Consider the following 26,113-nt stretch of genomic DNA (forward strand, 5'->3'; position numbering starts at 1 on the left):
CATTTCTCCATGTTGAAGATGCACATGACGTAGTTCGTTGCGCTGTGAGCGAGTGTACCGGCCATCTCCCCTTCGAACCGAGGAGAAAAGCGCGAGGTCTGAGCCAGATGCGAAGTACTCCCTCCAACCTTCAACCTTCAGCAAACTTTGACGTAGCAAGCGCGCGTCGGCAGCACAACACTGCTGCCATAGAGAAGAAGAGAGGGACAATGCAACACACTATTGACTGGGCGAACACATAATGAGGATGTGAGAAAAGATACGGGCCCTTCCACCTCCTTGGGTTCGAGGGACGGGATGGGGGAATGGTCTGCCTGCCCTCTAATCGCGGTGAGAAAATGAACGTAAACGTGAAAATGAGAATGCAGTGTTTTTCTCTCCCTTTTTTTCTCTCCCTACTTGCCGGCTGCAACTCTCAACAATCACATACCCTTTAACTGATGACTACTGCTGCAACGAGTGGGAAATCCGGGTTTTGGACTGAAGCCCAGGACGGTTCGCGCGGTTCTAAGTGCTCTAGATGATTCTGAAAGGGGTTTGCATGTTGATCTGTTTGGCATGATAGTTTGAAAATATATAATATATCCAAGTTTGAAATCTGGGGTATTTAAGACGCCCTCGCAAGGGCTCCATCTTTGTGGTAGTGAGATGCCCACCAAATTTTGTCACCCCTCTTTGGTTTAAATAGGACTCAAACATTAAGTGTGCGAGGACGTAGAAATCGCTTTCGGCAACATTCATGAATTTTTGTTTTTTCATGCCTCGTTCACAAAAACGCCAGCCATGCCCATTCCCTAGATGGAAGAACGCGATCGGTCAGTAATGAATTCCCAGCATTACCCGTTCCCACCGAACAATGGGAGGTTAATAAGTGAGGCTGAGGGGAGCAGGGGGCTAGCAGTTGGATAGGGGTTTTTTCAAGACTTACTGTTCCTACACACATGGAAGTGACGGCGACTTTGGCTTTCCGCCGTCTCAACTCTGAGAGCACTGTCACTACTTGCCTGGTACCGGTGCAACCTAGAGGGTGGCCGATGGCGCTATTTGACAGCGTATTAGAGAAAGAGGCGATACTCAGTGGGGAATAGGAAGAGTTAAGGAAGGAAAAGATATCACTCACATTGCTCCTCCTCGCACGTTGACCTTGTTGATGTCCAGACCGAGTTCGTTGACACAGTAGACGTACTAGTTTTATCACTATCAGCCGATGAAAAGTCGGTTATGGGGGGTGCTGCAGGGGTGGCTGTTTTATGCAGTATCGCTAGATTCAACTCACCATGCTAGCAAAAGCCTCATTAATCTCGAAGAGGTCAACGTCGTCTTTCGTCAGGCCGGTCTTCTCCAAGACCTTAGGGATGGCGAGACTTGGACCGATGCCCATGATGCGAGGCTCGAGACCGACCACAGTGCTCAATACGTACTTTCCAATGATCTTCTGGCCTAGCTTCTGGGCGGTCGAGCGCTTCATCAGCAATACTGCAGCTGCACCGTCAGTCACTTGACTGGCATTGCCACCGGTTGTGGTAGGGCCCCAATGAGGGAAAGCTGAACGAATCTTGGAAAGCCCTTCATATGTGGTACCAGGTCGAATACCGTCATCCCTGTCTAGAGTGACGGTTTTCTTCTCCTTGGTCTTGGGGTCAATCCATTGGGTGGTAATGGGAGCGATTTCATCAGCTGTCCAGCCTTCTTTTTGGGAGCGCTCGGCACGGTTATGAGACATCTCGGCGAGCTTGTCTTGCTGTTGTCGTGTGATGTTGAAATCGCGAGCGACATTTTCGGAGGTCCAACCCATTGGTTGAAGGTTGTCCTTGGCAATAGGGTGTTCGGTGATAATTGGACTCATTGGTGGTGGTTTATCGTCATTGGTTGACATGCTCTCGCATCCGACTGCGATACCAACATCTATGGCACCAATTGCGATTGAACTTGCAACTGTTTGGATTGAGAGTAGTCCGGAAGAGCAGAATCTGCTGGCGACGTTGGCGGCGGTGCCAACGGGGAAGCCGGCAGCTAGAACAGCGCTTCTCGCAACAAAGCCAGGGGCGGGCTGTAGAACATTTCCAATACAGACGTCTTCGACGACGTTGGGATCGATGCCTGATCTGTCCTTGATGGCTTTTAACACATGAACAATAAGCTCTTCGGCGGGAGTGTCTTTCAGGCCGCCTTTGCGGGCTTTCGTGAGAGGTGTGCGAACGGAAGCTGTTATGACAATATCATCTGGATTCTTCTCAAGGAGCTTCTTGAGAGCTGGAGAGGGTGTTGCAGCTCCGCTGGAGTTGAGATGGCCAGCGACGGCATCGAGTCGTTGTTGAGCACTCATGTTTCCAGAAGAGATATCAGTTCCCAGATTGTTCAGGGTGCAGTTGGTGCAGAACGTAAGCTGCCAGGTGTGGTTGAAGGTTTGCTCCCGAGGGTCAGAATATGTTGAAAGCGATATCAACGAACGGACCGGTCAAACTCGGAAGACTGTCGACATAACCAATTTCTGTGATCAGCCTGCTTTGAAATAATATCTGTTCTCGTAGGAAGTCAGGGCCCACGAAGTATGTTGGAGGTTTGATGCCTCGGCTGGTCTAAACGGGTCTGGTGGGTCACGGGCGAGGTCGCCCTTGACGGCAGGCACGAGGCCGCGAACCTTACGAGTAGCTTGAGGAAGCTGCGAGCCTGAGACCGATTGCAACTGCCGAAACCACCATTTCGCCTGTGTCTCGTCCACCTTCCACCAACTGCCGCTTTGATACCGTTGCCTCGGAGGCAATTCGCCCTCGAATGCCATGAGGGAATCAGAGGATCAACGCTACTACGGAACTATCTGCCTCCTTGTCAACGGGTGCTTCGTGTACGGAGTACGCCTCCCTATATTTGTTAATCAGTGAAGCTTGCATTTTGAACGAAAGGGTGGATATTCATTTCTGCTCCGAGCCAGCCCCACCTCCACACTGTGTAAGTACGGAGTATCTAAAAGGCGTGCCCAAGTCCTAAGACACCGCTTGTTACTGAGCAATACAAGTGCCCCAGGCTTCCAGGGCTGGCTTAGAAACACAGCCACTTGGTGGAGGTAACTAGGGGATGTTTACCTTGCAGCAGGGATTTATTCTATTCAATCCACGGCTCTCTCAATTTCATGGGACTTTTCTTTCATCTCTACCAAACTGAGGTTCCCGACACTCGTTGCTACCTCTCAGAAGACATCAAGCATAGACTTCGAAGCCGCCAAACTCACAGTGGGGCACTTACGGACGAATCGTCTATAGCTGCTCCCGTTACCCCTGTTGCCCCGGACCGAGTTCATCACTTCAACCTTGAGACTTTTCCGCTTTGTTTGGACTTGGCCGAGCTACTCTTCTAGGAAGCCCTTCTGGGTACACTCATACAACCGCAGCTGCATGTATATCTATTTGCGTCCATATCTGCAGTCTTGCTTCCCCGTCTCCATCTCCCGTTGCCTGTACCGATTGGCGAGTGCCGCTTATTGAACACCAGCAGCCGTCCTTGACAGCACTTGGATCTGATCATCGGTTTAGGAAAGCAGGAGACTGGCCAGTCGTTATCTCCTTATAGCAAACAAATCATCTACAATCTAGGCCCCCTTTGTTTCAACTGCCCGTTGAGCTCCCGCGTTTATCTGGACTGTTCAGTCCTCGCAGAGAAGGCGACTCTTCTTCGACTGGAAACTCCTGACCCAGTCAATTTCAGGTTGTTTGACCTCCACCTCCATCATGTCGACAATCGCTGCCTCAACTGCTGCGGTGGCGGGGTTATTGTACTATGTAAATCACTCTCTCGGGATCACTAAAGATATCTCCCAGTATCGACTCGATGCCGATTTCGGAGCCAGATATCCCCAATTCCTCGCAAAGCTGGGTCCTCAGTCTCCTCATCTGTACCGAATGCTAGAACTGGCGGATCCAAATGCGGATGCTATTTGGTTCGAAGGACGAACGTGGAACTATCGCGCCATGAAACAACAAGTCGATGAACTGGCACTTGGATTTCACGAACTTGGTGTCAAAAATGGCGATATTGTTGCTGTTTTCATGTCAAACTCCCCTGAGATGGCTTTTACTGTCTTTGCGCTCACCAAACTGGGCGCTGCTCCTGCATTGATCAATAGTGCTCTGCGTGACGACACGCTACTCCACTGCGTTCAACTGCCATCAGCAAACCTGATCGTTGCCACTCCAGATATTGTCTCACATGCTGCTTCTGCTGCAAATGCTCTAAATGGTACCATCAAGACGGTTCGATTGAATCTCGGCTCGTTCCGTCCAACGCCTCTCCCTAGCGATGACGTCTTAGAGTTTCCATTTCTAGATCCTGCTGGTATCGCATCACTTCCACCTACACCACCAAAGTCAGTCGCTTCGGTAGGAGTCTTGATATACACTTCGGGTACGACAGGCAAACCCAAGGCTTGCAGCATTAAAAATGCACTGCTCACGGTTGTTGCATGCACTACGTCCGTCGATCATAAAAGCCCTAAGAAATACCTTCAAAGGCTTCGAATCTATTCTTGCATGCCACTGTTTCATGGTACAACTTTCTTCACAGGGTTGTGTTACTCGGTCGGACAGAGCACTTGCTTCGCAATTGGACGGAAATTCTCGGCGAGAGGTTTTTGGAAGGACGCGTATGAATCAAGGGCTACACGCATCCTTTACGTGGGAGAGTTGATGCGATTCTTGCTAGCAACCGCTCCAGGTGTCTATGATCGAAAGCACAATGTCCTGGTCGCAGCAGGAAACGGCTTGCAGAAAGATGTCTGGGTGGACTTCCAGAAACGATTCAATGTGCCCGAAGTCAGAGAGTTCTACCGCTCGACGGAAGGGTTGGTCAAGTTTGACAACATTCACCATAAGGGCCGGCCAGGAGCCGGAAAAGTGGGATACCTAGGCACACTGAGGAAGAAGGTGTTGGAAAAGGACCAATGGATCATCAAATTTGATTATGATACCGAACAGCCAATTCGAGATCCGAAGACGGGTTGGTGTCAGATCGCGGATAGGGCTGAGCCGGGGGAGGCTATCGCCAGAATCAAAAACATGGATACTTACATCAACTACCACGCAAACAAAGAAGCCACGGAGCAGAAATTGTTGAGAGATGTCTTTGAGAAAGGCGACCTTTGGCAACGCAGTGGAGATCTACTTGTTCAAGAAAGGGACAACTGGGTCAAATTCGTCGACCGGATAGGTGACACATACAGATGGATGGGCGAAAATGTGTCAGCAGGTGAAGTGAGAGGATACATCTCAGAGCTGCCAGGCGTGAAAGATGCCGTTGTTGTTGGCCGGCGACTGAACAAATATGATGGCCAAGCAGGTACAGCGTTGATCGTTCTAGACACCGAATCGGAAAAGCAAGGCGCTGGTCAGGGTGAAAAGGTCTTCATGACGCGGCTGTTCAAGGAGCTGAGATCCAAGGGTGTCCCTCGCTATGCAGTGCCTAGACTTGTGCTAGTGCGAGGTGATCTTGTTGATGTTGGTGATACATTCAAGCACGCAAAGGCTGTGGTCAAGAATATTCAGTGGGGAGTCCTGGACGCTTCGGGGGCAACAAGACAATATTATCTCGACCTAGAGAGTGAGACATTCAAGCCCATGGATTCAGACAGTTGGGCGAGAATCGACAGCGGAAAGGCGAAGTTGTAATCTCAGGAAAACAGATGGGGTGCTTAGAATTATGTGATCAAAAAGGTCAAGTGATGCCATTTGCAAGTCGATTCGTCAAATGTGGGAGTTGAATTTCCAGCCGGGGAACACGTACCAGCTTATGCGTTGAGGTTATATCACTACCTAGTGCCCACCTAGGTAAGTACTTTGGCTTTTGAGCAGTCTAGAATTCATCCCAAGACCCCTCGGCCTTCGCTTGCTCTTGTGTCAGCCTTGGCCTGGGATAGGCGAATATGCAAATTGTCCCTCAGTAGGCTTCCTACATAGTATCCATGTATATACCTCATACGGAGACCTAAACTAGAATATATGTCGCTTGACGTTGTCAGCGCTTGTCAAGTGGTGCGAGAAGCTCCCTTGCTTTGTGAGCCGGTTTGATACCTAGGTAATGTGAGGCCACAAACCCCTTGAGCAAACACCGTCTATGGCCGCCGCAGCACAGACTGCATAGCTGACTGAGCATGTCATATTATCTAAAGAAAGAAGGCCGGTTCCGGAGGCTCAGGATCAGGCTCGCTCTCGGGCGGAAAGTTTAACACCTAAGGCGGAAGCATCTTGGCGCCTTGGCATGCATGGCATTCTTCCACCGTTCAAGAATATCTCTGACTTCGCCCCACGATTCGCTACAATTGCTAGCAGGCCCCCAGGACGTACAAGGTACGGCTCACGCCAATCATCTCAGCCACTCGGACTAGGGCTATGAAACACGACCTAATTTCTTAGGCAGTCCATCTCAAAATAATTGTCACTCAATCAGCCTCCTGTGGACCGGGTTATGAATGATTATGGTTTCATCGAAAGATGCACCTCCTTGCCCCAGAGTCATCAATCGCCAGCCGTCTTCTTTGTTCTGCATACCGGGTTTACAAAGAACCTCACAACTTCAAACATTCTCCCTTTCTTTGCTCTTCATATCTTCCACATTCTTTGTACAATCCATGTTGAGAAACATATTTTTGGTCTTCACCACTGCATGTCCTAGCACTGGAATAAAGCCGCTTTTGTCTGTTTGGGTGGCATTGCTTGTTGTCTCATTCACCAAGTCTTTCATTCATCATCCACTGGGCGTGTCTCGAACAAATGCATTAAAGTCCTCACACTTACCACGCCTTCACACCAAGCCACTCATGCCAATAGCATTCCTTTGCCTTTAAACGTAAATCAAATCTCAGTTGTTCTGACTTCTTCATATCTACCGACAACTATCCCGCAAAGTCCTTTGAATCAACAGGAACGTAAACGACCAATAAGTCAAAGAGCCATTTAATACAAAAGATGAAACCTACCATCGCTGGAGCTTTGCTCCTCGCAGCTCTTCCATCTCTGGTAGCAGCCAATCACGCGCCCGCGGCACCGACAACTATATTCGTTGCTGGATACGATGGCTTTGTGCGCACCGTCCAATTGACCGGCGAGGGGAGCTCCTCGAAGTTGACACTCCTCAACCAGACGGATGGATGCAAGACAAATCCTTCGTGGCTCACAATCGACATCCACAACCACCGACTTTGGTGTCTAGATGAAGGATTCGTCGCTGGCTTCGGAACACTCAACCAATTTGATATTGAAGACGGTGGGGTCCTGACGCCCGTGCAGCACCGGAACGTATCAGCAAGTCCAGTCCACACCAAACTTTATAACGGCGGCAAGAACATTGCTCTGGCCCAGTTTGGTAACGCCGACGCCACTGGAATTCGCGGCGGTTTAACCATCCACAGCATCAACGATGATGGTCATCTGGGCGAGATGGTCAATCACACCTTCGATGCTCTGGCCGCACCAGGACCGCGACCCGGCCAAGCGGTACCACGCGCCCACGGCGTCTACCCCGACCCGAAGGACAAGAATCTCGTGGTTCTCGACTACGGCGCGGACCAGATCCGGACTTTTAACCTCGTACCAGATAACACTGGCTCCTTGAACGTGGGCAGTGTGATCTCACTCCCGAAGGGCACGGGTCCACGTCACGCGGCATTCTTCTCACACACGGCCACCTCACAGCTTTACCTGTTTGTGGTCTCTGAATTCCTCAATACCATCACCACTTTCGCCGTCAACTACGACGCAAACGATGCCATCATCCTCACGGGGCCCAGCCACGTCATCGACACATTCGGCGGGAAAGCAGACGCCGAGACACTCGTCAACGCCAAGGCAGCGGAAATTCGCGTGTCGTACGATAACCAATTCCTGATCGTGTCGAACCGCAACGACACTTCATTCCCGGAGTCGGACTCGCTCGCCACCTTCCGCATCAAGGACGACGGCAGCCTCGACTTCGTGCAGCTCGCCGCCGCCGGTGGCCTGTTCCCGCGCGCTTTCCAGGTGAATCTCAAGGGCGATCGTGTCCTGGTGGCAGCACAGACGGATTCGAAGATCGCCGTGCTCGACCGGAACCCACAGACTGGGATCATCGGCGATGTCCTCGCCGAGCTGGCCATCAACACTACCGTGGATGGCGTGGCTGCCGGCCTTCCCGCCGCGATTTGGAATGAGTGATTCCAAGGGGATTGGGATTCGAGATAGAATCCGGGTTGATTAGGTTTTGACCTGGGATGGATTCGCCGTGCCGCAGTCGTGCTCGTGCCGTGCCTGTCCATTCGAATATACGCAGCGTTCATGTCTTAATTCATACATACTTACTTATCTGATGTTTTGCGGTGTGTGGGTTGGATCGATTCGATTCGCCCACATGCATCCTAAGACGCGGCTTCGTGTCACCTATCGACAACGCGTTAAGCGTCACGCATCGTGTATAGCAGCGATAAATTGGCCCCTCCGTAGCAGGCTAACCAAGGCTACCTAAGTAGGTAGTTGGGGGGATTCGCCTAGGGCAGCGATACTCTTCAAAATGCACGAGGAGAACCAAGGATTGATTGCTTTGTTGCGACGCGCTGCCAAGCCCGGCACAACGAAGGTCTGAATTATGTATCAGCTAAACTTCGCTGACTGCCTCAGCTGACGATCTCCTTTCCTTCTGCTGATTCATCAGTCTGTCAGTAGACGGACCGTCCTTTGCCGTGCAACTGGTAAAGGGCAGGAATGTCTATGGAAGCCCGTCGTGCTTTCATCGTGTGCTGTCATGGGCCTGACTCTGACGGCGAGGACTGGACTGGACCCTGACCGAACGATTTGACTGAACCTTCGTGGCTAGCTTTGGTTATTCCAGTGATTCGAGACTCTCAAGTCGCGCTGCGAGGCCGAGCTGAGACTGCGTGGGAGGGCCGCATGGTGATTCCCGAAAGAGTGGCAGGAGTCAGCATCCGGGTCCAGAATCCCTTTACTATATTCAGCTTCAGACTCGCCACGTGCTCGAATATGTAGGTTGGTAGGTGGCCCCTGGTGGACGCATGCCTTCTGTGATATACGATACGGGATGGTGAGTTGGTCTGAGTTGATGTGATGGCAAGGCGAGGACTCAAGGGTAACTGGTTGTATGCCGATACGAAAAGGCAACATAGGATGAAGAGATGGTACGCTATGGTTTTGAAGTTCCATCAATTCTAATTCTATTCCATGCTTAACCTTCGTGCAATCAATCAGGATCCTACAGTACGCAGTCTATCTCACGCACCGACAACTTCTCTGAACCCCCTCTCACCAGCGCGGAAGCCATGTTCCCACTCCCACCCGAAGGGGCAGCTGTTGGAGTCCGCGACATGGGACTCTCTCATGCGCTTAAGAATCCACAGGTCGATGGCACCGAGGGTATCTGCACCTATGATTTTATTCTCGCCGAGCTGGCTGCCTGGCTGCCATTGCTGACTCTGGTTCGCGCCGTCGAAGCCGCCCATCGGTGGTGGAGGATTGGCAAAGCTGGCGGCATTCGGGACAGATGAAGGGACGATCCCGCTCAGTCTCGCGGCGAAGAAATCCCGGGCGTCGTTCCAGCCCATAAAATATCCATCACTGTATCTCCAGTGTTCGAAAGGGCGACCTGGGTTGGTGGTGTCCCACCATTTGGAATGTCCTTCCAGATTGGCCTGGAGATATTCGCTGCGTTTATTGTCGGCGAGGACCAGCTTCTCCTTCACCTCTCTGACCGTGAACTTGAAACAGCTGGGCGAAAGGATCTGGCCATTGTCGGTCCCGGCTTGGAATCCCCACTCCCATCCTGGCATCCATTCCATTTTAAATGTCCAGAATGCCGAGCCGCTGGCTTTTCTCTGCCATGTCTTACTCTGCTCGTTCCCGAACTCTTTCATCAGGTTGTCTTTCTGGTCTGCTGGTGCTCGGGACCAGGTCTGAGGCGCCAATGCTTGAGAGTATTCACCAATGTAGACGGCAATGCCGGCTCTGTGACTGAAGACGTCGCCCATGAGACTCGAGTCAAGTTCCGGTAGTTCGGTTTTGACTTGCTCGATGATCTCGTAAGGAGACCTGGAAGTATCTTTCTCGTCGAAGGTCCAATACTTGTGACAATCCACCACGACCGGTGTTTTGGGCGGCCCCTCGACAGTATTATACGCTCTAGAAAAGCGAGTGGCGCGACCCAACTCCCAGCCATCGCTGATGTAGAGAGGAATGCTAGCATCCATGGCAGAGACACGTTGTATCACATCATTATACCACTCATACATACCGGGCGGGTCAATAATGGATTCATTGCAGATTTGGATGCCAACTACACCCGCAAGTTGGGGATCACGAATAGACTCGTCAGCGATGAATTGAATACATCTCGTGGCGAGGTTGAGATTGAACTGATTACCCCAGAGCTCGGCCTTACCGCTACTGGTTCCCGAATGGGTTTCATGGTTGGCTCCGCCAGGTACGCCGTGTAAATCAATCAGGACACCGATACCGCGAGCGTAGCAACGAGAGACGATGGATTTGACAGCCGCCCAAGCGTTGACGTAAACCTCCGAGGGTTGCATGGCGAAGGCAGTGTTGGCACAGAAGGTCGGGCCGAGAGTGAAATAGCCAATGGGCAAGCGAATGTTGTTGCAATGAGCGGTGTCGCATAACCACGTCAGGTCGTCGTCCGTGAGAGCACTGGCCCAGTGGGTCTCCCACTTCTTTCTTGTTTCACCAAGACCACGTTTGTTGAGAGAACTAAAAAGGGACAAGTCAAGAACGAGACGGGGAATAGAATCGAAAGAGCAATAAGGGGTCACTTACGTCACGACAGCATCGAGCTCGCTACTCGACGGCACGCCTTCGTCGTACATACTTCCGAAGAGCCATTGTTCCAGGATGAAAATGGATCCCAGATTAGTGCCATGTTGATAGCGATATCTCAAGATGTCTTTGGGTGACGGACGTGTTGGTTGCTGGAAAGACATGGCGCCCTGTGGAGGGGGTGGTTGAGCTTGATACGCTGAGAGTTGAATCGCGAGGTTAGTATAAATAATGGGAGTAGGTGTAGATGTGGGAGAGGAGGAGCTTTTAGGCACGAGATACGTAGCGCTGCGTGGAGGGATACAACACGGGGAGAGGTGAAACGGCTGGGCCGTCCTGGTGGTCGTCATGTAGTATCGACACTCGACCATTGTCGGACTACGAGGCTGAGTTGAGGAAGGCACCGACGGCATTCCGCCTTTCCACCCCATGCAGCTTCCGCACCGCAGTAGGAATCAACCATCTAGCAGTCATGGTGGGATGAAGCCAAGAAAAGAGAGCACATAGAACATACTCACAGTCTCATCTTTCCCGTCCACGACATCCTTGATGTCCTGAAATGCTTTTTTGAAAGCCTTCCTCATGTCGGTTGGATGAGCGGTGCGGTGCGTGCCGTCCGAGAGCAACAGGTTTCAAGGTGCCGCAAAGAAGGCTTCTCTGCTCTGATTTGCCTGAGAAGCCAAAGAAATCACAAGAACTATCCCTCCTAGTCTTCCAGGGGCTTGCTTGCTGCGCCTGAACTCTACGGGCACGAGTGAGTACGTGGTGAACAGGCCACTGATGCCAAGATAAGTAAAACCTGTTCGCAGCGCACCGGTTGGCAATGCTTGGCAACGGTGCTGGCGTTGGTCAGCACAGCCCCGCAGGATATCAATCTCCTTCCGTCCAAGACGATTGCGCGGGAGAAGTGTTCTGTCTCGGTTCTTCAACAAGCAAGAGGTAGAGTGTTAACGCGGTGGAATTCCCTCAGAGTTAAGGGGGGACTCCAGCAGCAACCCGGACCGAGCTGCCAAGACACTGCGTGCACAGTCACCGACAGTATATCAAAGCATCATTAGCTAAGACGCGCTGCCGGCACGTGGTCAGCGGCCCAAGGCTGGATGCGACGGATCCTGCAACCAGACCGAAGGCCGTTGGTAATTAAGGTAGGCGGTCGGTTGAACTTGGCCTGCCTCTAGGCTCTAGCTAATCGACCTCGTGTTGTGAGGCGGCTTACTCATTGGAAGCGATTCCGGCCGAGGCATGGAGCTGCTTCAAGATCTGTAGTTGCACTCTGGGTAGCAGGCCTAGTATCATAAGGCTTGTGGTGACCTATCGAAGATGGTCCAAGCTTTGGTCTTATTGTTCATCTCGAGTGCGAAGGCAACCTGTATGACTGAGATCGCCTGCCTGAGTGTGGCCATTGAGCCGGGAGCTGACCATAGATATCCTTTAGCATTGGCAGCACCCTCACATTTTACCTGCCTCCGGCGACATGGCAGTCGTCCATTGTGAGATTGCTCTGCTGTCTACTCGATGAGATCGCAGACGTGGCTGCTGATCCAAGGTAGCGAATTGAGTGCTGCCGCCCTCACCCCATTCCATTGTTAGAATCCACGGAGAGAATACTCCCTCCTCAACATGTAGATCTCTTGCGAGCCTATTCCAATGTTTCGATCAATTGTATCTCAAGACCCATGCCGCAGCATCCATCCCAAATCCCACAGCAACCACGCTGACGATGCCAGTCGACGAGCTCCAACGCAACACCTTCGAGTCATTCGCCATCCCAACATCCTTGCGATCCTTATCCTGATCTGTTAAAGTCGCCTTCGGAGGCACTCCCGTGCAGGAAATAGGGGCTGGAGTGGTACGGGGATGATACCAACTTCCCCCCACCCACCCCCGCTCGCATAAGTCCTGTCACATGACTCAGATGTGCATCCGCGTCCCGTGGGGGCAAGATACTTCTCGCTTAACGGACAATATATGTACTCTTTCCATCTGACTTCAACGACGGGAAGACAAAAATCATTCATGAAAGCTCCTATCATGGAAAGCAGCATCAATCTTCCCTTTTGGCAAGATTGCACCATCACAGGCGCCAGTCGCAACAAGAACAGTCACAAGTGGAATACCACCCGCCGCTTGACGTCTGCGCCGACGGGATGCAGGCCCGCAGCTGCTAATGGAATCGCAACTGTATGGCACGCTCATACAGGCCACCGTTGCTTTCAGCACTCGCTTACATGATTCAACAACGCTGAGCGTCTTTGAGAACCCAAAATGAGGTGCTGCTGCCGTTTGACGTGCGCGGCGAGAGACTCCACTTCGCGTTTGCGGTACATGGTATGATATTCGCTTCATTGACTTGAACTTTCCGCTTTGGCGGGCCTTGGCTTATGACCTAGCAATAAGCACGGGCGACCCAGCTTCTCAGCTGGGATGGCAACAAAACTTAAATGTGCTTTCCAACGGTCAATGAACCTTCATGTGGCCTGTGCACCGGTCTTGGGGAGGGCCGCAGCTAAGGAAGCTCGAGCCGGCCTGAGTTCATGCTCATTTCATGCCAGCTGAGGGAAGCTCTTGTGCCTCGGTCACTTCTTCCGTTCTTCAGATGTTCAATCAATCAATTGCAGCAATCACGAACTCATATTTCCGGTTTACAATATTTGTGTTCTGGTTGTCGCCAAAGCTTGTCACACCAGCGCAGCCCTGGAATACCGACGCAGCATGGCGGCCATCGACTCGGTCAACGGCAGCACCCGTTCGTTGAAGGACATCGTTCAGCAAGCCCAACCAAGCCTACAGGGGTATGAATCGTTATACAAGATTATCCACACCAACCCAGACCTCTCGCATCAAGAATCGGACACCGCTGCGTTGATAATCAACCATCTCAAGAGTCTCACAGGAGACCTTGACATTCGCACCAACATTGGCGGCCATGGTCTGATAGCGGTACTGCGGAATGGGGTTGGGAAGACCGTCTTGCTTCGTGCCGATATGGATGCTCTTCCTGTAGCGGAGAAGACGAATCTGGATTATTCCAGTCACAAAAGGCAACTTGGCGCTGATGGAAAAGAGACCCCCGTCATGCATGGTATGTACCATTCAGAGATCACGAACGTCGGATCTCAATTTCTGTCAGGCTGCCGCTGACGATATTTTTTTCCTGGTGTAGCTTGTGGACATGATTTCCACGTCGTATGCTTGTTGGTAGCTGCCGAAGCCCTGCTGGCAGCGCGAGATTCCTGGTCAGGTACCGTGGTCTTTCTCTTCCAACCCGCTGAGGAGACCGGCGACGGTGCGCACGGTATGGTTCAGGACGGGCTTTACGACAAAGACAGGCACAACTGTCCGATTCCCGATATGGTGCTGGGCCAGCACGTTGCACCTATCAGAGCCGGTGTTGTTGCGACCAAGGCGGGGCCTGTCATGAGCTCTTCCGACAGTCTTAAAATCACCATCTTCGGCCGAGGAGGTCATGGGAGCATGCCTCACAGGTGCATCGATCCTGTTGTCATTGCAAGCCATATCGTAGTCCGATTACAGACCATAGTGAGCAGAGTGGTGCCACCCGACGAGGTAGCCGTCATCACGGTAGGATCGATCCACGCCGGCGAGGCCGAGAACGTGATCTGCGACAGAGCCTTCTTCACCATCAACATTCGAACACTCAACGAGGAAGTCAGAAAGCTAGTCCTATCCCACGTCAGAAGAACCATCGAGGCCGAAACCAGCGCGGGATTCTGCGAGCAGCCACCTCGAATTGAACACCACATGAGTCTTCCAGTCACTGCCAACGCCGCCACAGCGACAAACCAACAGCTGCAGCACATCTTCCAGTCGCACTTTGCGGAAAACTTCGCACTCATGCCCAAGAGCAGCCTCGCGAGTGAAGACTTCAGCGTGCTTGCCTCCGAGATCGGGAAGCCGTACTACTTCTGGCTCTTCGGTGGTGTTGACCAACAACAGTGGGATTCTCTTGCAGCTGTGAACAAGCTGGACACGCTCCCCATCAACCATAGCCCGGACTTTGCACCTGTCATTCACCCGACGCTGCAGACTGGTGGGGAAGCCATGACCATTGCAGCACTGGCATTTTTGCGTGGGCCGTGACGGACTACGGACAGCATGGTATAGCTGGACCCTGCTCCACGACTCCACGCGTTCGTTTTTCCGAACCACGCCAGGCCTATATACGTAGATTGCAGAGCTAGAGAAGAATGGGTTGGTGGGTCTTGGGTGTCGAGTTTGCATGGTCCATGGAAGACCACTGTTGATATCAATCAATCACCCAAATGGCCAAGATTTCGCCTGAATGTATGTACACATGTATCAATGCAGTCACCCCGTGTGCCACCCTGAAGCTCGACTATTGTATTTGTACCCCAATTGATATGTTGCCGAGCCCCTTTTTCTAGGGGAATTGGAGGAGGAGAGAAAAACGGCCGATCAGCTGAAAATTGCGCCGCGCCTTGTAAGCCGCCAGTACTTACCTAGGTGAATGTGTAGGTAATAAGATTATTCTTCTTTGACAGAATTCGCAACGCAACAGCAACAGAGGTCAAGTAGCAGGTTTCCTCTCCTCTTTCATTTGTCTTTGTCTTTACTCGCCCGTCCCTCTCAAACCCCCCTCTCTCCCCAAGCGCCGCTTTCTAGAGGCTAGGGTAGTGCCGCTTGTCGTGAGTATCTACAAGTCAGATGATCGATGGGACAGAAAATCTCCAATGTTGCGACCTTACGATCTTCTTTCTACTTGTCAAGCTATGGCAGGCACACTCCAGAGCTGCAGGGGATTCTTTTCGGACTGTGCATGTATCATATACACCATGCTCCTCGAGGTGACTTCTTTAAATACTATTTCAACTGCTAAATGCCGATCATCCGACGGCCCGCCGTGACGCACGAAGCGCACAGATACACGCAGGTGATGCACCATTTTCCCAACCCGAGATCCAACCTGAGTTGTCAGGCTATCTATTCATAGACGAGGGCTAGGCTCAGCAGCAATGGCATCGGCAGCAACGAGCCCGGACGAGGTCGGATTCTTGGCGTACGGCACCGGCAAGCTCGGCAGGGGATGCGTATACAGCGCGGCGGCAAAGGCGCGATCCAGGATATCCAACGCCTTCGCGACCTCCTCCTCCGAGACGGTCAGCGGAGGCGCGATCCTGAACAAGCCCGCCGCGTTGGGCAGCGAGACGATCTGGCAGCTGAGACCGAATTCGAGGGCCTTCTCTGCAACAACAACGCCCAGCTCGTTGCTCTGCGCCCTTGTCACCGGGTCGCCGATGATTTCCAACCCCTGGAGCAGGCCCCGGCCGCGCAGCTCGCCGACGCACCAGTATTTGTCCTTCAGGGCGAGGAGGCCGTCGCGCAGCTGGGTCCCGCGGTCTCGCGCAGCCTGGACGAGCCCGTCGCGCGCGACGATCTCGAGGACCTTGCAGCCGACGGCGGCGGGCAGGGGGTCGTTCTGATGCGTCGTGACCCAGAGCATGCCCCTTTCGACGGCGCGCTGTGCGATCTCCGGCGTCGTGCTGACAGCCGATAACGCAATGCCGCAGCCCAGAGACTTGGACAGCGCGAGGATATCCGGGACGATCTCGTCGCGCTGGAACGCGAACATGTCGCCCGTGCGGCCAAGGCCCGTCTGCGCCTCGTCCGCGATGACCAGCATGCCGCGCTTCCTGCACTCGGCGGCCATCCGCTTGAGGTACCACAGTGGCGGCTCGATGATGCCGCCCGCAGACAGGATCGGCTCGAACACGAACGCCGCGAGCGACCCCACCGACTGTGCGTCGACCATCGCCCACCCGAAGTCCATCTCCGTCGCCCAGTCGTAGCTGCCGTCGGGCTTCCTGAACCGCGAGGACGGGCCGTGCGGCGCCGGAAACGCCAGCTGCCCTGGCACCACGGGGAAGCCGTGCTTACGGCCCATGCAGTACGTCGCGGAGGCGACGCCCTGGGTCGCGCCGTGGTAGCTCGCGGAGAAGGCGACGATCTCGAATTTGCCCGTCGCGCGCTTCGCGATGTTGATCGCCGCCTCGACCGACTCGGAGCCCGTGGAGAGGAAGAACGACTTGGACAGCGGGGCGGGCAGGATCTGCGCGAACTTGGTCGCCAGATCGACGACCGGCGGACACAGGATCGTGCTGTTCAAGTGGTCGAGTTCCGAGATGTACTTGGCCACCGTCTCCGCGATCTCAGGGTGTCCGTGGCCCAGGCTCGCGCTCATCTGGCCCGACGTGAAGTCGATGATCTCGCGGTCGTCGACGTCGTATATGTAAGTCCCTTTCGATCGTGTGATGATTATCGGCGTGAATGGTGCGCCCGTGTTCATCAGGTACTTGTCCGCCCGCTCCCAGAAGTCTTTGCTGTCGTATGGCGCGGCCATCTTCTTCTCGCGCTGTTTGGTGACGCTCCTTTTTCCAATGGGAGAAGTTAATACAAAATTCCCCCTGCCTCTCCAACCCAAGAAAGCAAGGGATAATTTGATGAGCCACTTTTCGAGTGTGAAGCCGAACTCTTTTATACGTTGTTCTTGGGCTCTCGAAGCGAGATAATGCGAGAAAGTCGAGCAAGCGATCTTACTTTGTACTCATCCCAACAACAGGACGCTCTTACACATGTCCCGGGGCGAAATCGAGACACAGCCAACCGCACACAAGTTCCCCGCGGGAAACTGGGTTATCTGGGACGCAGTATTTCACGAAACACCTGGGACTGCCCCGCCCACTGGTAGGCTACTAGCACGCGGAACCAGTGGTAGTGCTTCTTCTGGGTCGGAAGGGTCTACTAATTAGAATGATAGAATGCGAGACTCGGCGGCTCTATTCGCCCGCTCGAGTCATGCTGCCTCGGTAGAGACTCTGCTAAGGCGCTGGACAGAAGATGGGCCGAGAGGCCAGAGAGATAGTGGACTGGGCAGTATCCACTGTTTCGCGAACTACCACTTGTCTCTTTATCTTCACCGCGTAAAACACTCTGCCCTTATCACCCGCCAGAAAGACATGTGTATCTTTTCCCGGATTACAGCTACTGACCGTTCTGCTTTTCTATCATCTTTCGATTCTTTTATCATCCGTGAGGCTACTAACATAGCTTTGTGATAGAAGTCTAGACGTGGACAGTCCGTCGGTTGTCGCTCGGTTTGGCAACTTGGCAGGTGATAAGGAGATATGCACACGGTTCAATTCTCATGAGAAGTGTGCCTGCGGAAGCTTGCTTTTAGAACGGTATGTATATCAAGCCAGTCGGCATGCGGAATCCTCGACAGAATCCAACCAGTTGGCAACTTCGTTCTTGTCATACATTTCCCACCTTCCCCTCAAGGCGAGGTCCACCATCTACAACTATCTCTCCATTAAGTTAAGTAAACCATTTGGTTCCCAAGATGGTGGTCGAAAAGGGGAGTGACAGCCCGGTAGTCAGCCAAATTTCACCTTCTGATGGATCAGCCGCACCGAGCGTGGATTCGGGGACGAAGACTGCAGCCCCAGCACTTGGAGAGGCGCTCGATGTCTATGGAGATGCCGCCACGGCTGAAGAGCTGGGATACGTTCAAAGAGGGTACGTTGTGCACTTGTGTTTTTGTTTATAGCGGCCTCCCCCATCTTCTTTTCAGTCTGCGCTGCGCGAGATGATTTGTTGCTAAGATCCCATCCTTCTTCATAAATGTAGTCTCAAGTCGCGCCATATGCAGTTCATGGCGATAGGAGGCTCCATCGGGACTGGATTATTCCTCGGTATTGGTGGAGCTTTTGCAAAGTCAGGTCCTCTCTCGGTGATCCTGGGCTTCTCCTTCACTGGATGTGCCGTCTTTGCGATGATGATGTGCTTGGGGGAGATGACGACATGGCTACCTCTCCCCGGAGCCATTCCTCAGTATTGTGCTCGCTACGTCGACCCGGCCATGGGCTTTGCGGTAGGCTGGAACAACTGGTATCTCGCCGTCATCGCGATTTGCGCCGACCTGAATGCGGCCGCTGTATTGGTACAGTTCTGGAACGACGACATCAACCCCGCAGTGTGGATCAGTATCATCATCGTGCTGATCGTGTGTTTGAACATCTTCGCCGTCGCGATCTACGGCGAGGCCGAGTTTGTTTTTGCATCGATAAAAATTTTGACGATACTTGGCCTTTTGCTCATGGCCTTCATCGTAGACCTCGGTGGTAGCCCTACCGGCGATCGCCTTGGTTTCCGATACTGGTACAATCCAGGACCAGCCATGAAGGAAGTCGTCGCCACCGGTCACACGGGCCGCTTCCTAGGCCTGTTTTCCACTCTCGTGTTCGCTGCCTTCGCTTACGGTGGTGTCGAAATGATTGCTCTGGCTGCAGGCGAGGCCGTTGACCCTCGCAGGAATGTTCCCAAGGCTGTCAAACGGCTTATCTGGCGGATCCTGATCTTTTACGTACTCGGCTCTCTTGCCATCAGCGTACTCGTGCCTTCCAACCACAGTGATCTCGGGAGCGCCTCACCATGGGTTATTGCCGCTCAGAATGCCAACATTCGCGTCCTCCCTCACATCATCAACGCGGTGATAATCAGCTCTGCATCTTCGTCCGCCAATGCTTTCCTCTTTGTGGGCTCGCGATACCTGTTTGGCCTCGCCCAAAACAAGCAGGCTCCTCGCATTTTCCTCAGATGCAACAAGAACGGAATCCCACTCTATGCTATTGCCTTCACTGCCATGTGGAGCGGGCTGGCCTATATGTCGGTATCTGCGGGCGCAGCCGAAGTGTTCCAATGGTTCCTCAGAATCGGCACGGTTGCGTCTCTCCTCACATGGTGTAGCATTACGATTGCGTTCCTGCGTTTCCGGAAAGCTTTGGCGGTGCAAGGTATTGATTGTGATACCCTCCCTTTCAAATCTCGTTTCCAGCCGTACACCGCCTGGTTTGCTTTGTGCTTTTTCGCTATGATCATTGTGTTTAACGGATGGGAAATCTTCACCACCGGGAAATGGGACGTCCAGGATTTCATCACTTCCTACATTGGAATACCCATCTATTTTGGTACATATCTGCTGTGGAAATTCTGGAAGCGTACTTCTATTGTCAAACCCGCAGAGGCCGATCTCTGGACTGGTAAGTCGTCTCTGGATGCCATGACATGGCCTGTGAAGACACCGAGAAACTTTTTGGAGAGACTTTGGATGTGGGTTGTTTAGATGTAAGGCTCGGCATGTTGCGGAAGCCCCCTGTCCAGGTGTGTGTTCCAGCTGTTTTGTACGGAGGCTTCGGAACGTCATTTTGCAATCAACCAGTTTTGTATCTAGAAAGTAGTTACCCTGTGTATTCCGAGAACAAGCCATTGAGAGCAGCGAGATCCATGTCCATGGGCATAGGCTCCTGGAATTCTATAGTGTTTGAGCTCGACTCTTCGCATGCAGTCTCGATCTTCTCGACCAAGTCGCTACAATTTGATAGGCAATTATCTGCTAGATCCCAAGCATATTTGCGGCGGAGAGATCGGAGTGCATCGATCATAGCCTTCGCGAGTTGTAGCGAAGGATTCCGCACCAGCCCTCTGGATGTGAGAGCGCTTCTCATGAGGAAAGTGGTGGCCGACGTGAGCGAGTATGCGTTGAGAGGAATCCAGAAATCACGACAGTGATTTTCGTCTAGCTCTCGCACAAAGTCGACTATCTCCTCGCAAACCCTTCGAGCTTGTATGTAGTACATGGAGTCGACATCACTAATCTGGAGATTTACTGTGTCCAAGTCAAGTTGGCTGCGCCGGATGAGGAGTTTGACGGATAGGTAAGCCAGTCGAAGATTTGCAGCGCCGGGGCCGACCAGGCATGTTCCGCGAATAATCAGACGACGAAGGCTGTCAGTTAACGAGTCCTCCCAGTGTGTCAGAAGGCTCTCAAGGCCAAATGGAGACGTCTCTGGCTTTGTTGAGAAGGCATTTCCCAGATGATAGACCAGTTCCAAGCAGTGACCGAGCACATCGGTCAAAGTGGTGAAAGCAACAAAACAAGATGCCGCAAAGATTTGGTCATGGGATGCGCCTAGGGTGTAAAGGTCTTCGGCAGTCGGCACCGGGATGTCATGTTGGGTACGATGGATCAAAGGCGGAGTGCCATAGGCCAGGCTGCACCAGCGATCATAAACAAGGAGGATTCTCCAGATCCTAACGCGAAATTTCTTCTCCGTCGGTGACAGATTCCAATCCGAGGGGTTTCGATTCAAGCCAAAAGCATTCGCCAGTGCGACCGCCATACCCAGCAGGGCGCCATTGCCCAATATGTGACTGCTTGGCCTGCCGGACAGATTCAAGATGATCGTGATTATTGTCGAAATGCCTGGCGTACATTTGAACTCTGAAGTGAGGGCATTCTCAGCCTGTATCCAGATGGTGTAGTGGTCAGGACAGGGGACGTCCTTCAGTCGTGGGCAGGTATCCCAGTAGATCATCGTGTTTCCGTATAACGTAGACAACAGACCCGGTGAGATCTTCTCTTTTTGAGTGGTCAGGAGGCGTCGGAATAGTGATTCATCGAATATTGGGAAGCATATGTTGATCTTCTCAAAGAACCTTTCAGAAATGAGTTTATTAGCTAGGTAGCTACAGGAGGACCACCAAAGGGTCATCCTGCGGAACACTGTCGGAGCACTCACAGATCAACCAAGTCGTTCTGGTATGGCTCCAGGATCTTCTCGATGCTCGCGCATATTGAAACGGCCAGCGCTCGACTTTCTGCCTCTCTTGCTCCGCGTTTCGGGATGGTGTTGAAGACAATAGGTCGGGTGGGTCCACTTGGGTTATTATACGAGTTCGGATTGAATCGGACCGTACGGCCGCTTTGGCCGTAGGGAGTGTTGGAGAGGTATTCTTGGAATACTTTATCGTCGTCGGCAATTGCAGGACTCACGACGTGGGAGCTGCCTTCTCCTGATTCGGCAATGGAGTCTATCACGGCCGAGATCAAGCCATCTCGGTGGTCGATGGATGGAGATACAAGCTCTCGATAGTTTGCAATTTCTTCGTTTGTTGGCGTGTACTTCCCACTCCGGGGAGTGTTGTCTGATCGTAAGGCGCTCTGGGATAGGGCTGGCGAAGCTGATGAGAGGCAAAGGGAGGATTCCGTAGAGTGTTGTTCTCGGGATAATGATTTTGAAGAACGTGGTGTTGTTCTTCGCGGCCGCTCAGCAGCAGCCTCTGGAAAGACGCATTCGGTGTCATTTGCTTGACACATGAAGCATGACGGCGATGCATGTGTCGTTTTGCACCGTGACTTTCTTGCTCGACAGGGAATGCAGGCCGGGTGCATATGAGACCTGTACGGCCGGCCCTGATGTCGGTTGTGGTTTGGAGTACGGAGCTCGTTGTCCATATCAGAATTACGGTACTGTATGGCTCGGTTGTACCTCAACCGACCATTATGGACATGGGTGATAAGGTGACGATAGCAGTTAACATGTTATCACTCCGGTCTTATAGTCAGAACGCTAACACCGCCGACCAGCCCTAACCGGGATGTCCAAGGGCCCCACCAGACCCACCAGGTTCTTACATAGAACTCCTCGAATGTCTACTCACTGAAGCCTGAAGGGGTAGAGTGACCGAGAGGCCTTGGAGCTCTAGCTACAGTGTATGTGATACATCTTGAGGGTTCGCTATAGTCCAGGCCTTGTAGGCTCTGATACCTTGTACTGAAGCTTGAGGCGCACGGCATCTGGACGCGTGGCTGAATGGTGAGAGTGAGTGGTATTCAACGCGGTGGGACAGGGTCGTCAGACCAGAGCATGAGTTGGAAAATCTCTCGAGAGACAGCAAGGAGCGCATCACTAATCAGTGGGACAGAAGGTTGACGTCTCCTTTGGCGGATGTAAAGGTATGGACAGTTAGCAGCCAGAAATACACGCACCTGCAGAAACCAGTGTAAGTTCCCTAGATAGGACTTTGCGTAATAATCAGAAACCTCTTTGAGACAGAATTCAGAGTCACCGGAGATTCCAGTAATTGAATATGCCAGCTGGGTCTCCTAATGCATCTGAAGATCGTTTATCATCGCCAATAGCGCGCTGCACAAGGCATCAAGCCCTGGCCTGGCCTGACATGCATGTGGTTGATTCCTGGTCGTAGCATTCATTGCGTTTCGTTTATCTAATAATTCATTCGCATGCATTCTTCCTGTCCCTCCTGTCCTTCCCAAAATCCGTCATCACGATGATGCCACTTATAATGTGGGTGAAATGCCCCAATCAACAACGAAAACAGTACTTCAGTCGCAAAAGTCCTATTTCAGCAACATGTCCATCTGTTCGCGGCGACGATCTTGCGCGTTCTGCGCCCTCTTAGACTGTGGCACATGGTCCTTAACGTCGCCAATACCAAGAGGATCCAAGTCGTCAGCCATTGCTTCGACTTCTGGGTCTAGTTGCTGTACTGGAGGATGTATCTCTGAACCTGCAGTAGCAGGGATGCTTGGTTGAGAAGTTTGCAATTGGACATCGGCCGTTCCTTCGTTTTCTGTGGTGGGCACAAATGGAATCCCGAGTGCGGGAGCTTTCAATTGTTCAGAGTCTTGTGTCGTTGGCTTCAGCGCCGGCTCAGACTCAAGGGCAGGCGCAATCTTCTGCTTGGACAGCGACTCCTCTGGTTTTGGAGACGCAGCATGGCCAATGGAACCGACGGGAGTTCTAGTCCTCGATACCGGTTCTTGCAATTGAGGGGAAGCCGTCAGTCCAATACTCGCCTCACTGGTCTCGACGCCGATGAGAACCGGCGTTCTGCTTCTCGAGATAGGGACAGAGGCGGAACCGGATTGTGTGCCCACAGACGTCCATACATCTGTTTCGCCATCACTGCCGCCGTTGGGTTGAAGTTTCACCGGCTTGGCATTCATCTCATCATCTGTGCGGCCAAACAATTCATTCCACCACCGGGTCTCTTCAGATCTTGGGAAGATTAATCTCTCCCTGCCCCGAACATTGTCATCGACGACCGGGTCATACTTGGGATTGGTAAATTCCTTCTTTCGAGCCAGAAAATAATCCCAGACACTTCTCGTCCGATCGCGCAAACGTGCTTCTCTCCGTTCCCTCTCATTGTCGAGCAGGAAGGTGCCGTACTGACAAGAGTATAAATGATACAGTAGACGGCGTAAGAATCGTTCCGTGAACTCGAATCTCGTAGGATGTTGGTACATGAGTTGATAAGTGGCATCGAGGAATTGGTGGAAAACGGGTGAAGTCTCCTTGACCTTGGTCACTAACTTCTCCTTCTCTTTCTTGACGCTTCCTGAAACGATACGTCGACTAGCTTGGGATTCAGAATCGTAATTGCCAGCGGCATCGGCGTCCGAATCAATATTGATTGACTCTCTGGAGTCATTGTTCCTGCTATTGGAGAAGAAGCCTTTGGCACTGAGGAAGGCATTCTCAAATGTTTTCTGGGCGCCGGCGATGGCATTCCCGCCCTGTTCTTTACCTTCGACATCTTCATTTCCTCGACTGATCCTCTCATTCTCGATTTGAAACCACTTGTCTGAGCTGAGGAATCCGGAGCGGTGTTTGAACATGTGGCCGAAACTCAACCAATCTTTCTCGACAAGGACCATAAAGCCATCCATTGTGCGGTAATAGGGATCCAGGCATATCTGGCTGAGCGAAGACAGCTGACTGGTACGATCCCAACCATCACTGCAGTGAATCGAAACGTGGCTATGTTGTAGTCCCACCTGGCGTGCAATTAAACTCACACCCTCTAGGATCTTGGCGATATGTATCAACCAGTTGCTTTTTTGCAAGAGGTCACGGTTGGGACCTAATGGGGTAAGATCGGAATCTTTTAGAGCATCAATGACTTTCTGGAGACTGTCTCTCATGACGTGGATGTTGTCGATACCGAGATAAGCCTTTGTTGCGAACTTGTAATTGCTCATGTCTTCCGAACCAGCCCCAATAGTCTGCATGGCCAATGCATTCAAAGTGGGCCGGGCATCGACAATCATGTTTCTCTGTTGAGCACCATAAACCACAGGCTTCTTCTCGTCAGAATCCTGGTTGCCCGCTTCTTCATCGTCACCCCGGAATCTGGATATGACAGCATCTTCGAGGGCTTCGGTATCGGTCTGTTGAAGGTCACCGTCCAGAGGGGTTGGGCAGCTCGTATCTTTGTCTTTGCTGGGACCGGAGTCTTCACGTTCGGGTGGTGGAGAGTTGTAGGCGGACAGAGGACGTTCAGCACGGGTGGTATTGAAGATTGCGGCGAGAAGCTTTTCGTCCTGGATACTCCTATTGCCTCGGACCCCGACAAGCGGTTGAGAACATCTTGTGATCGAGCAATCATTGACAGGGTGGATGTAGGTCAATACCGGTATTCTCGCTCTGGATCGGTAGCGGCCGGCATAGTTGAGAGTGTTGTCCGATATGGAAGCAGGGACGACTAGAACGGAGGGATATGTAGGCGAAAACTGGCGGGCCATAAGTACCCCCACTCACGTAGACAAAAATCATTCGACATACCGCATAGTCTTGATTCAACTTGGAGATTCTCCACTGCTGTCTCTTGGTCTCATCACCGACGCCCATCCTCAGGAACTCACGCACTGGATCATACAATGACCAGCCATTTGGTGAGACCTCTCTTTCCGGGCCCTGAGGCTGATATGTAAAGGCATACAACTTTTCAATTCCACTCAGTTTACAGGTCCAGGCGCGGATACTGTCGTAGACATCCCTTGCCTTCCGGTCATCGTTGAGATAGAAACAGGCAAACGTGAAATCACGACACCGAAGACGGATCGAACTGGGTTGCCTGGAGGCTGCGGGGCTGGTGCGGAGAGTACATGTGTGAATAATGGGATAGGTTATCCATAGTTCCCGCGGGCGCGCGGGTTTGCCGTTGGGTGCGGTGGTGGTCGAAGGATTGGTAGCGGGTGGGGGTGTATGGACAAAGATGAGATGGTGGGGAGTGAGATGGATGGTGCCGCTAACTTGCTCGCCGCGTCGAGACAAGGTGACATCCTCGACCTAGGATGGAGCAAGCGTTAAGAGAGACAAGCAGACTGAAGACGCGACGAGGACAAACCTTAGCGATGCGAGTCCGTTCCATGGCCATGATAGTTGGTGGTGGGCCGGCGCGTGGACGCTCAACGGTTTGGATTGAGAGGAACACCTAGAGCATAGTGGGGTTGCAGGATTAGGAATTGAAAAAGACAAATGAAAGGGGCGTTAGCTTGGTCTGCATTAGATACATAAATATGCGGCAGAAAAGTTAAAAACAGGTCGAAGAATAGTAGAAGTGATAATACACTGAGATGGGGGAGGGTGGTGGTGATACGTCAGGATCCAAGCCAAACGAAGGCCCGC

At 52.4% G+C, this 26,113-nt stretch overlaps 9 protein-coding genes across 9 annotated transcripts; 4 read left to right on the forward strand and 5 right to left on the reverse strand.

The window, feature by feature from the left end:
- Positions 1 to 755: 755 nt before the first annotated feature.
- On the reverse strand, positions 756 to 2,326 carry A1O9_05833 (acetyl-CoA acyltransferase; the record flags this gene model as incomplete). The annotated part of the gene is made up of 4 exons (XM_013405047.1): positions 756 to 794; positions 929 to 1,040; positions 1,121 to 1,185; positions 1,277 to 2,326. The coding sequence occupies 4 exons, from the start codon at positions 2,324 to 2,326 to the stop codon at positions 756 to 758; spliced, it is 1,266 nt and encodes a 421-aa protein (XP_013260501.1).
- A 1,399-nt stretch (positions 2,327 to 3,725) lies between these two features.
- A1O9_05834 (uncharacterized protein) lies at positions 3,726 to 5,657 on the forward strand (the record flags this gene model as incomplete). Its single annotated transcript, XM_013405048.1, has 1 exon — positions 3,726 to 5,657. The coding sequence occupies one exon, from the start codon at positions 3,726 to 3,728 to the stop codon at positions 5,655 to 5,657; it is 1,932 nt and encodes a 643-aa protein (XP_013260502.1).
- A 1,296-nt stretch (positions 5,658 to 6,953) lies between these two features.
- Positions 6,954 to 8,177, forward strand: A1O9_05835 (uncharacterized protein; the record flags this gene model as incomplete). Its single annotated transcript, XM_013405049.1, has 1 exon — positions 6,954 to 8,177. The coding sequence occupies one exon, from the start codon at positions 6,954 to 6,956 to the stop codon at positions 8,175 to 8,177; it is 1,224 nt and encodes a 407-aa protein (XP_013260503.1).
- A 1,067-nt stretch (positions 8,178 to 9,244) lies between these two features.
- Positions 9,245 to 10,963, reverse strand: A1O9_05836 (uncharacterized protein; the record flags this gene model as incomplete). Its single annotated transcript, XM_013405050.1, has 2 exons — positions 9,245 to 10,733; positions 10,800 to 10,963. The coding sequence occupies 2 exons, from the start codon at positions 10,961 to 10,963 to the stop codon at positions 9,245 to 9,247; spliced, it is 1,653 nt and encodes a 550-aa protein (XP_013260504.1).
- A 2,548-nt stretch (positions 10,964 to 13,511) lies between these two features.
- Positions 13,512 to 14,900, forward strand: A1O9_05837 (uncharacterized protein; the record flags this gene model as incomplete). The annotated part of the gene is made up of 2 exons (XM_013405051.1): positions 13,512 to 13,881; positions 13,963 to 14,900. The coding sequence occupies 2 exons, from the start codon at positions 13,512 to 13,514 to the stop codon at positions 14,898 to 14,900; spliced, it is 1,308 nt and encodes a 435-aa protein (XP_013260505.1).
- Positions 14,901 to 15,765: 865 nt separating this feature from the next.
- On the reverse strand, positions 15,766 to 17,178 carry A1O9_05838 (2,2-dialkylglycine decarboxylase (pyruvate); the record flags this gene model as incomplete). The annotated part of the gene is made up of 1 exon (XM_013405052.1): positions 15,766 to 17,178. One exon carries the CDS (start codon positions 17,176 to 17,178, stop codon positions 15,766 to 15,768), a length of 1,413 nt encoding a protein of 470 aa, XP_013260506.1.
- Positions 17,179 to 18,177: 999 nt separating this feature from the next.
- Positions 18,178 to 19,959, forward strand: A1O9_05839 (AAT family amino acid transporter; the record flags this gene model as incomplete). Its single annotated transcript, XM_013405053.1, has 2 exons — positions 18,178 to 18,353; positions 18,465 to 19,959. The coding sequence occupies 2 exons, from the start codon at positions 18,178 to 18,180 to the stop codon at positions 19,957 to 19,959; spliced, it is 1,671 nt and encodes a 556-aa protein (XP_013260507.1).
- Positions 19,960 to 20,074: 115 nt separating this feature from the next.
- A1O9_05840 (uncharacterized protein) lies at positions 20,075 to 22,131 on the reverse strand (the record flags this gene model as incomplete). Its single annotated transcript, XM_013405054.1, has 2 exons — positions 20,075 to 21,332; positions 21,416 to 22,131. The coding sequence occupies 2 exons, from the start codon at positions 22,129 to 22,131 to the stop codon at positions 20,075 to 20,077; spliced, it is 1,974 nt and encodes a 657-aa protein (XP_013260508.1).
- Positions 22,132 to 23,037: 906 nt separating this feature from the next.
- On the reverse strand, positions 23,038 to 25,862 carry A1O9_05841 (uncharacterized protein; the record flags this gene model as incomplete). Its single annotated transcript, XM_013405055.1, has 3 exons — positions 23,038 to 25,215; positions 25,268 to 25,774; positions 25,833 to 25,862. The coding sequence occupies 3 exons, from the start codon at positions 25,860 to 25,862 to the stop codon at positions 23,038 to 23,040; spliced, it is 2,715 nt and encodes a 904-aa protein (XP_013260509.1).
- Positions 25,863 to 26,113: the final 251 nt, after the last annotated feature.

This window comes from Exophiala aquamarina (assembly GCF_000709125.1).
Source record: "Exophiala aquamarina CBS 119918 chromosome Unknown aczIA-supercont1.4, whole genome shotgun sequence".
NCBI classification, from domain to species: Eukaryota; Fungi; Ascomycota; class Eurotiomycetes; order Chaetothyriales; family Herpotrichiellaceae; genus Exophiala; species Exophiala aquamarina.